Genomic DNA, 11,029 nt, shown 5'->3' with positions numbered 1-11,029 from the left:
GACTAGGGTAAGTCCTAGACCAGGTGTAGGACGATCATGGCAAATAAAGGTGGCTTCCAGTTGTCCTTAATAACAGCACCAGCTTGTGCCTGGTTGTGGTTGTCTTTTAGGAGCCTACATGTGCTTCACATACTCTGTACTTCCAGGTTGTGGGCCTACATGCTAACATCCAGGGCTCTGAGGCCTTGAATCGCCAATAAAATAGTCATGAGTTCTAGCCCAAGTCATCATCTGGGTTACCACTTTTTTCTACCTGGACAGCTCAGTACACAATATAGAATTGTTTTGTAATAAATTTTCTTTGTTATCTAGCTATTACAGTTGTGTGTCATCCAGGATCTCCACATCTTGATGCTCAAATCCAGAAAGCCCCAGACACATTTAGAACTCAAACTCTTCAAGAATCTCAAAAACCAGGGACATCAAAGCACACAGGTTCCATTGTCCATGCTGATGGATACCAAGAGGACTGAGGAATATGTCCTTGGGCAGCTGTGGGAAAGTGACTTAGGTATTAGTCCCTAGATAGTCTCTGTTTTTGGCAGTGATACTATCAGCATTCTGAGTAGGACTTTTTCTTTTTTTAAAACTAATAAGGTGTATGAAGTTTGGGTCAGGGAATTGTTGACAGTGTTAAAGAACAGTATGATTATGCTGTGCTGTACTTCTGCATGTTAGATTCCACCCTAGTAAGAGATGGTACAGAGCCCTGACTTCTATGTTACAAAAATAATTTTATTTTTTGAGATAGAGTCTGGCTGTATCACCCAGGCTAGAGCATGATCATGGCTTGCTGCAGCCTCAACTTCCTGGGCTCAAGGATCCTCCCACCTCAGCCTCTTCAGTACCTAGGAACTCAAGTGCATGCCACCACACCCAGCCAATTTTTAAAATTTTTTGTAGCGATAGAGTCTCACTATCTTTCTGAGGCTGTTGCTGAACTCCTGAGTTCAAGCAATCCTCCTGTCTAGGCCTCCCTAAGTGCTGGGATTAAAGGCATGAGCCACTGTTCCCAGACTCAGAACACTAATTTTTGACAAATGGTTTCATGAGGAGATTGTCTTGGAAAGAGCAAGCCCATTTTGCATTATCACCAGAGTCCCAAGCTATTTTCTAAAAAAAAAAGAAAAAAATAGCAACTACTATTTCAGTGGAATCTTGGATTATGTTATTATTTTTCTGAGCATTACCATGAATGCTGTAACTTGAATCAAGACCATGATGTTTTCCATATAGTCCCCATGTGTCAATTGCTTCAGTTACAGTTCAGTTTTCCTAAAAATCAACTTGTTTACTCTGAAGATTGAAACATTTTAAATTTCTCCATTAGCTTCCATGTCTATAGCCTTAGCAGAAACCATGACAACCAAGAAGCAATGACATTCCCTGAGATTTTTGCCTCATTGAGTGAATGCAGAACAATACCACCCAAAAGAGCATGGGTCCCATCTCAAACATATTTTTAGTACTTGGTCTAGAACTTTCACCTGGGTGTGGCAAAGTTGAGCTAAGCTTTTAAATGAAGGCTTGGGTTTGCAGCGGCCAGGGCGAAACCACCTTGAGACCCCTCTTCTTCCTCCCTTCCCCAAGATTGTCAAAACAAGCGCTACTGTGAAAGAAGCTTCCAATAAGAGATAAGTTCTCGATAAAATATCAGCAAGCAAATGAAGATTAACACCACAAAAAACAGACTCAACAAATAAAAGAGTTGTTTTATCTACTATAAGAAATAGAAACTTGAAACAATATGGAAAGAACTTAAAAGACTCAAACAACAAAGAAGGAAATAGCAATTGTGAAACAAGAGCAAACAGTTGTGAAAACTTGCCAAATGAAAGTTTTCAAAACAAAATTGTAATTTCTCAAAGAAAAAAAATGCAGTACGTTACGTGAATCTCAGTTTGGGGCCTACCATATATATCAGAACAGCAAGAATAAATGAAAAAATCTAAAAGAGAGTAAAGACGTTTACGGATAAAAGAATGAGAAGTAGACTGACATTGTACTTTTCATCAATGTGTTGAATACCTAAAGAATAGAAGGAAAATAAGCTTAAAATTTTGAATCTATGACCAAGCAAACTATTGATTAACCATATGCATATTTGACATTAAAATAATTCATAATTAGGACTAACAGATTTCTGGCTTAAAAAAATCTAACAATTACTTTAAGAAGCAAAAGATGTTTCCAGAATAAAGTAGGGGGATATAGAGAAAAGCTGTTATTTTTTTTAAAACAGAGTCTTCTTTTGTAAGGAAGTAGAATTTATTTATCAAAGAAGATTTATGAAAAGTATGGTGGTATAGCGAGTGGCCTCACTAGTTTTAATGATTGATATTTGAATATAGCTTAGTCTTGTAACAACCCCACATAAAAATTTAAAATTCATTTGTATCCCTTTGATTTTCAGTATTTAAAAACTAGATTGTGAATGTCAAGGAAATATTTATTTCTGAACTAAAGTATTTGTAGAGAGAAGAAGGGAGTATGCACATGATCGAGAATTATGTTTTGAAAATAAATGAATGATTGACTATTTTAAAAAAGTTAAGCCTTTGGGATCTTGAAAATTTTATTTAATCTTGATATCATTAAGACTAATCCAAGTTCAATAGAAGTACCAATTAGAGGCCAGAGAATTTAAATACCAATTTCAGAAAGTTAATTTGATGTACAAAAATGTCTTACATTTAATTTTTTCTTTTTCCCTGAAATCAAAGATATGAATAAGCTCAATTTAGAACCAACTTGGAGATTAATACATAATTTTACAGTTCTCCAAGCTTCCACAAGTCTCAAGATGCAAAAGGAGACATTAAATAAAAAATTGGCTCTATAGGGAATTATTCTTTACACTCCATCCCTTTCTGAATATAGATGGTTTTTTAAAATTCAATGTGTAGATCAGGTCCAAATAAACAAGTTTGTAATTCCTTAGAACATTATTTTATTTACCAAATAATTTAAAATGTATTTATTTAACAAATATAAACTGAGCATCTACTATGAATGAGGCATTGTGCTATTTGCTGGAAATACCACTATGAATAAACCAGAAACAGATGCTACCTTCAAGTTGCTTAGAGTCTACTAAGGTCATTTTACATATTCTAGAATGAGGGAAGAGAGTAAAATTTTTCTTTCTCTTACTTTTTGACAATTGGAATACTGGTGAGATTGATTTGTAAATATTTTACAATAATGAATTAGCCTGCCCAGAAGAAAAATTACTAGAAAATTATTAATAATATATAAAGTCATCCCTTTTACCTTGTGCCAGGCTTTTAGTTTCTGGAATTCCAAAACGTGGCAACACTAGTTAGTACTGTACATGTGGTACTCTCTCTATATTTAATGAAATATCCAGATGAATACCTTGTTGGAAGTTGTCTTCAAATAAAAGGGTAAAACGTTTCTAACTGCCTTGAAAGAGAAGCAGGTTTGAACCAAGAGTAAGATGTGATTGCTTCCCATCTTCTAATTTAGTCTAGATTATCTTTTCTGGCTTTGCTAAATTCTATTCATTTTCTCAACAATGTATAAGTCCAGTACATCTAAAAACTAAATTACTAATGGTATCTGTTCTTCTATTTTCAGTGTCTAAATGACTCAGCATATTGCCTTTTGAACTTTAGTCTCCGATCATTTACCATATTAGTCCCCAAACGAACTGCCCTCTATATTTTCCACAGTTGAATACTTCCCTGGCTCTGATACCACCTGGGACTAAGGTAATCAAAGAGAGATAAATCTTGATAAGAATTCTATGCCTCTTCCTGATATTCATGGAAAATCAGCTACATATGCAAAGAAGAAAAATATCTGACCAAAACAGCCAGATTCTACTTAAAGTGAAAGGAAATATTATATTAATTTTCCTCTGACTATTAAAGAGTCACACATTTGGCTGTGCATGGTGGTTCATACCTGCAATCCTAGCACTTTGGGAAGTGGAGGCAGGAGGATCCCTTGAGCACAGGAGTTCCAGACCAACCTGGGCAACATGGAGAAACCCCATTTCTACAAATAAATTTTTTGTTGTTAAATAGCTGGGTGTGGTGGCACACACCTGTTGTCCCAGCTACTCTGGAGGCTAAAGTGGTCAGATCCCTTGAGCCCAGGAGACTGAGACTGCAGTGAGCCATGATTGTACCACTGCATTCCAGCCTGGGCAACAGAGCAAGACCCTGTCTCAAAAGATTTTTTAAAAAAGGGTTTATGCATTTGATGCTCAGTTACATAAAATGACACCATTTAAATGTGATAATAACTACACTTTAACATATGTTTGAAAGTATGTCAATCTTAAACTCTTGCTTTTTGGGGAATTTTTAAAATCTTTGCGAAATTCTCTTTTCTCTAGTCATGAGTATTTAATTCCTAGGAAGATATATAGATGTTCTGTGGATGAGGAAATGCTTATAGGAAGAAAATTAATTTTTTCCTAATACAATTCCCTAATTAGGAGCTAAATATTCTGTTGCTTAAAATAAGTTTTTTTATTTTACTCAATATAACCATAAGATTCAATGTTTTGGTTGCTTCCAGATTTTATTCTTTGTTGTAGCTAATTTAGAGTTTCACAACGATATTGCCTTCTCCTTTTTAGAACTTTCTATTCTTGTACATCTTCTTTTAATTACATTGTAGGAGGCAGGATGCTGATATGGATGGACAGTTCCTATCCCAGAAAGATCATATATAATCCTAAATCATGTCAGGTTAAAATCTGAAGGAGGGAACCAAGACAGGAAAAAAAGAAAGTATCTTTCTCCTATATCACCATACAAGTAGCAAGTAGGTATTAATTATAAAGTAGGACTGGATAGGATATCACTTTTCCCATAAAGCATTTAGATATCATACACCCATGTATTTTCTTGAAATTAAAAATTGACTCTCAGATTGATAACACTTACATCTCAGAATTTATGAAACAAATAATTGTCATTCTACCAGATGTCTTACTAAACAATGTTTTTGTGTCAAATGGAAAAGAACAGTCAGTTTTTAAAATGGCATAGGTTTAATTTTTTTTCCTCAGTCATCATGAACACACTTTAGACAAACTTCAAAGGGTAATTATCCCTATTAGTCTATATTTGTGTCCATATTTTGGCCAATATAAGCACATAAAATATTGAAATATTAATTGCAAATGTCAACACAGAAAATGAACTAAATTACTTTCATTTGAGTACTACATCCCTAAAAAGATGGTATATTACTATAAATTAAAGAAAACACATTCTTGTCTATTCTCAAAACTTCGTTAACCATAGACAAAGCTGCTTTGGGCATATTATACAATACATTATGTGAATATATTCAACAAGGGAAATTATAAAATTGGTGATTTGGAACTCTCTCTACATTGCTTTATAATATAAAAATTGAAAGGAGTTATTCCAATAAGCTATTTGAAATCACTATTAAAAGATAATGAATTCCTTTTTGCTCCCCATTAGAAAAAAAAAGGCGAATTAAGACTGCGTTGGCAAGCTAGGATGAAAGGAGAGTATGCATGGATTAACTACGGAAAAAGTAGAATCAATATATAAACAAAATGTTCTATCGACTAAGGATTCTTGATTGAAATACAAAACATTCAGAGCCAAACAACTATTTTCCAGTTCTGTTAATGAAACCTAAGCCATCCCTGGATTTGAAATTTTGCTCTACTCTTGCTACTTGCCTTGAACCATACCAAAAGAGAATTCTCCAATAGGCAAAGCAGTAAAAAAGGACTTTCCACAGATTAACTGAGAAGCTCAGTAGATCCTTATTAACACTTAACTGAATTCAAAGCTCTTCCTGAAACTGGGATTTGCCTCGTTAACCCTCTCTGCACCCTGAGCAACGAAATTAGGGATAATTGGCTTCAGGAACTTGAACTCATTTGTCCCGGAGCCTCCAGTCAGACACACCTCGTACTGGTAGCTCTGGGACAGGGTCTCCGTGCCGCTCACGTCCACCAGATGCCCTGGAAAGGGGCCCTCGGGCACCGAGCAGCGACCCACAGAGGCCGCCCTGCTCCTCCTGCACAGCCGCACCGCCACGAACAGGAGCACCGACAAGAGGAACAGCGACGACACCGAGGCCAACGCCACCACCAGGTAGACCGTGAGAGAGTCGGCCTGGGCCTGGGCCGGGGCCGCCTCCGGGAGCGGCAGGTAGGGCTGGGAGAAGCCGTCCACCAGGAGCAAGTGCAGCGTGGCGGTGGCCGAGCGCGGAGGCTCGCCATTGTCATCGACCAGCACCACCAGCCTGTGCCCGGCTCGTCGGCGCTTCGCTCAGCAGCTGGAGTGCGCACCGCCGTGTCGCCCGCACGCGACAGCCGGGCTCCGTGGCCTTGAGCGGCGATACGACAGCCCGGCGTTCTGGCCAGTCGCCATCCACACGCCACCACCTTGGTCACCCAGGTAGCCCGGCTCGGCAGCCGAGGACACCAGCTTCGGTGCAGAGGCAGCCGGGCAAGAACGCAGCGGGTACAGCACGGGCGAGTTAGCCGTTGGCGTCCAGCACCAGCCGCAGCGCGCAGTGCCGCAAACTGCTTAAGCGAGGAGCCGCGCTGATCTCTGTGGCCTGCTTAGCCAGAACTCGAAGCGCCTGCAGGGCCTGCGTAGTCCAGCGACCGCAGGGGCAAACGCAGGTGGCCGTATCGCGTTGGTCTGGGAACCAGGGGAGGCTGAGGGGCGAGTCACGGGTCCTGGGGTGGCAGCAGCAGAGTAGGTGACCAGGGCGTTGGTGCCTGAGTCTCTGTCTGTGAAGCTGAAGCACTGCCGATGTGCAGGGCAGGGCTGTTGTTCTCATGAACCCGAACAGGACATGGGAGGAGTTTGGGTGAAGGCGGGGGCGTTGTCATTGACGTCGGAGACCAGCACGGTTATGTTGTACTTGGTTTTCAGCCTGGGTGTCCCCAAATCAGTGACGGTGATGGTGATGTTGTACTCGGATCTGGTCTCTCTGTCCAGTGCGCCTTCTGACATGAGGGTGTAAAAATTCTCTACGGATGGTTTCAGGATGAAAGGGAGATTGTTCTCAATGGAACACACAACTCTTCCGTTGTCTCCAGAGTCTAGATCAGAAACACTGAAAACAGCCAGTACAATCTCTGCCGAGTTCTCAGGGATAGGGCTGTTTACTGAAGACAAGGTCAGTTCCGGTGGGTTGTCGTTGACATCAACCACCTGGACTATGACTGTAGACTTTCCGGATAGGCCTCCGCCATCCTTCGCCTCGATGTCGACTTCATAACTATTAATAGCTTCAAAATTCAAATATTTGACTAGTTGCATATCACCAGTAATTGGATTTAGCTGAAAAGTTTTGCGAATTTCTTCAGAAGCATGAAAAAATGCGTATGATATTGTCCCAAAACTTCCTGTATCTAAATCAGAAGCCGAGACTGTGACAATGACAGAGTTAACGGGGGTATTCTCTAGAACTGCAACCTCATAGAGTGGCTGTGCAAATTCTGGTGCATTGTCGTTTATATCTAAGACCTGGATGTTTATCTGGGCTGTCCCAGACCGAGGGGGAGCGCCGCCGTCCAGCGCAGTGAGCGTTAAGCTGAGCTCCGGCTGCTCCTCACGATCCAGCGCTTTATCCAGTACTAGTTCCGGGTACTTCCTTCCGTCCCTACGACTGCGAGTGAGTACGTGGAAGTGGGAATTCGGAGTGATAGTGTAGTTTTGGAGGCTGTTTCTTCCCACATCCAAGTCCTCAGCATTTCCCAAAGGAATTACTGCTCCTGGTAGAGTGCTTTCTAGGATTTTCAGATGCATTTCATTTTCAAAGAATACCGGAGAATGGTCATTTACATCTATGATATGGAGCTCGTTTGTAACAAACTGCAAAGGGTTTTGCAGTAATATCTGAAAATGCAGTATGCATGGTTCTGTGGGGCCGCATAGCTCCTCCCGGTCCAATTTCTCATTCAGAAGCAAATCACCTGTCTGATGACTGAGCTGAAAATGCTGTTTGTTCCCTTTGGACACAACTTGGGCCCCCCTCGCGGCCAGTTCCTCTACCCTTAGCCCCAGATCCTTTGCTAGGTTGGCTATTAAAAAGCCCTTCTCTTTTTCCTCAGCCACAGAATAGCGTCTTGACTCGGACCCAGCCAGAGACCCTCCCAGAAAAACAAAGAGAAGCAGGACTTGCCTTTGTCTAAGAAATCGCTCTCCTCCCGCCTCCATTGCACTTTCCGTCACGCTTTTCTAGGGAATGTCTCCAAGCTGAACCTCAGACAGCGCTGGGAAACAGTCTTTTGCCCCACAACCTTTGCAGACGGCCTAGTCAATAAGCCTTTCCAGAGGCTCAGACTTGCTGACTCAAAAATCTGCCTGGGCTCACAACCCCTGGTTTACCACACTGGATCCGTGCGTCACCGAGCATGCACAATGCCCGTGGTTTAATTCGCCTTCTTAGTCAACAGCGCCACCATGCGTTCGCTTGCAGTTTCAAAATCTTGGAGAAGGTGTTTTTGTTTTGCTTTATCGTTTATTCTTATCAACCCTGGTTGACGCTACTGGAGGAGTTTCTCATGTTATATGAATTAAATAAATGCAATCTAGGGAAATAAAATGCGCTCTTATCTAAGAGCAGCGATTCTTCCTGGTAGAGTCCTCATTTACATGATTTAGCGGAAGTGTACAGACACTAGCTTACCCCTCCCCTTCTGTAATAATTACACACAAACTTCAAAAGATTTTTCCTCTAGATGATAGCATGCTTTACTATCCTATTTATGTTTTTCTTTTTTTTCTAAACTTTGTGAAATGAGTCCGAATTGCCTATACCAGAAAAATAAAAGGAAAAGACACCTCCTGCAAGGTGGTAAAAAGGAAAATATATCATGTCAGAGGTGGATCCGGAGGGCTACAAATGCCTAATTTCTTCCACATTATCACGCTCAAGGAACACTTAAAGTGCTTTCTCTTCTTATTTCAGAGCAAATTTGCAATTATTCATTTCATCTGTATTAGCTTGTTTCCACAGATAATTGTTGAGTTTGTAGAAGTTAGGCAAGTGGTGGTAACAAGACAATGTCTGTATATCTTACAACAATTTTCCATCTAGTGGGTGTACAGTCTTTAAACAGATGTTTAAACAGTGTGAAAAGTGCTACATAGAAAAGGTACTGAGTGCACTGAAAGTATGCAATACGGGGACCTACGTTAATGGAGAGTGATTAAGAAAGTTCCCCCAAGGTGCACCATTTAATCTGAAACATGAAATAGGAGAAGTGTGCCAAGCTAAGACTGTAGAATGTGTGAAGGCCCTGAGAGAGTGAAGCATAGCTATTAAGAGATAATGAATGAAGGACAGTGAATACAAAACTTAATGTCTCAAGAGTAAGTGGAAAGGAAGGCTGAAAAGGTAAACCAAGGCCAAATAATGGGTGCTTGCATTTTATTCTGAGAACAAAAGGAAGCCATTGCAAGGTTGTTGGTAGAGAAATAAAACAATGCAAATATGTGTTCAATGTAGCCTCTTTTGTACTTCTACACAATTATCAAGAAAGTTTGCTCTTAATACTAGTGATACTAAAAATAATAGCAATTTCACTTTTATGTCTTTATATTGAGTATAACTGCAAGCTATTCAAATACCTGTTATCATTTGGGGTAGAAGAAGAGAAACTTTGTGACTTATCCAAAATCTTACAGGTAATGAGTTGGTTGATCAGAGACTTTTGATACCAACACAGCGCTCTACCCCACTGCTAATCTCAAAACAAGACCTTCAAAGTTAATATTACAATTTTAATAGGAAAGCTCATTCAAATGTATGTAAAAATCATATAAAAATGTAAAGATAGACTGAGTAACATTAATAATTAAGATTTGTTTTAATGTATGGATGAGAAAGTAAACTGCAAGAAATGAAAACAGTTGGGTTAGTCATTTAGGGAACTATGGAAGGAAATTTAAGTAACAAAATTAAAAACCACAATTTCATCTGTATTTCTTAAGCCAGTGGACAGGAGAGGAGGCTCAATTTAAGCATTAAGAGAAAAAGGAAAAATACGTTGAAGGAAAGCAACAACAGAATGATAACTGCATGTTTGAACAATGGTGATCAATTCAATTAATAAAAAAATTGTAATTCATTGTACACCGAAGAGTATTTGGTTCCAGCAAAATGTTTTCCTTTAAGTGTTTTAGTTTATTTAAATATCAATATATCACAGGTAAAATACTTTTCTCTCTTTCAATCATTCAAAAATTTTATTAAGAACCTATAATGTTCCAGTGACTGTGTGAATCATGCAATAAATGAGGGAGCTGTTGAGAAACAGAACTCAAGCACCTTTATAAAAAAGCATTGAGAAGTCTAGGGAAATGAAAGGGGGAAAAATAGAAGTAGCCAGTGGAAAAAAAGAGAGTGAGTGGTGTTAGATACATTTTTCTCCCAAAAGGTTTATTTCTAAGTGAATCCTAAATGCTCCAGAAAATGTTAAAAACAGCAATACCAAGCTATATTTGAGGTTTCTAAAGGTCAAGGACAAAGACATGTACTCCCTCATATTTTTTGGATTTTAATGAAGTGCTCAATGTTAATAGGTTATTAATAATTTTAAAAGATTTTAAAGGGGGGGGGACTGGAATAAGCAGAGGGCTCTTAAAAAGCTATTTGAAAGTGAAAGCATGATGAATTAGCATGACTTTGAAAACTGCTAGACGTGTATTATTTATCTACATTTTAGAATATTAATGATTGATTTTTGACAAAAATTTATTAGAGCACTTACGATGTTAATGCCTTGTAGAATCCAACAGTTAGAATTCTTACAATCTCTAAAGATTAATACTTTTTATATGTCAATATTTTAAGAAGTATATATATTGGGCCTGGGGGTGGTGGCTCAGGCCCTTAATCCAGCACTTTGGAAGGCTGAAGTGGGCAGATCACCTGAGGTCAGGAGTTCAAGACCAGCCTGACCAACATGGAGAAATCCTGTCTCTACTACAAATACAAAATTAGCCGAGCATAATGACTCATGCCTGTAATCCCAGCTACT

The 11,029-nt window shown here is 39.4% G+C and overlaps 1 protein-coding gene across 1 annotated transcript; it reads right to left on the bottom strand.

Annotated features, from left to right (window-relative positions):
• Positions 1 to 5,006: 5,006 nt before the first annotated feature.
• Positions 5,007 to 10,925, bottom strand: PCDHB3 (protocadherin beta 3). The gene is given in 6 exon segments (XM_003900241.4): positions 5,007 to 6,509; positions 6,511 to 6,624; positions 6,626 to 6,727; positions 6,729 to 6,770; positions 6,773 to 6,838; positions 6,840 to 10,925. Coding segments are annotated over 6 exon segments (2,400 nt in total). The 5' UTR covers positions 8,202 to 10,925; the 3' UTR covers positions 5,007 to 5,795.
• Between the last annotated feature and the right edge of the window lie 104 nt (positions 10,926 to 11,029).

Source organism: Papio anubis, chromosome 5 (genome assembly GCF_008728515.1).
Source record: "Papio anubis isolate 15944 chromosome 5, Panubis1.0, whole genome shotgun sequence".
Classification (NCBI taxonomy): Eukaryota; Metazoa; Chordata; class Mammalia; order Primates; family Cercopithecidae; genus Papio; species Papio anubis.
This window is presented reverse-complemented; position numbering and strand designations above follow the sequence as displayed.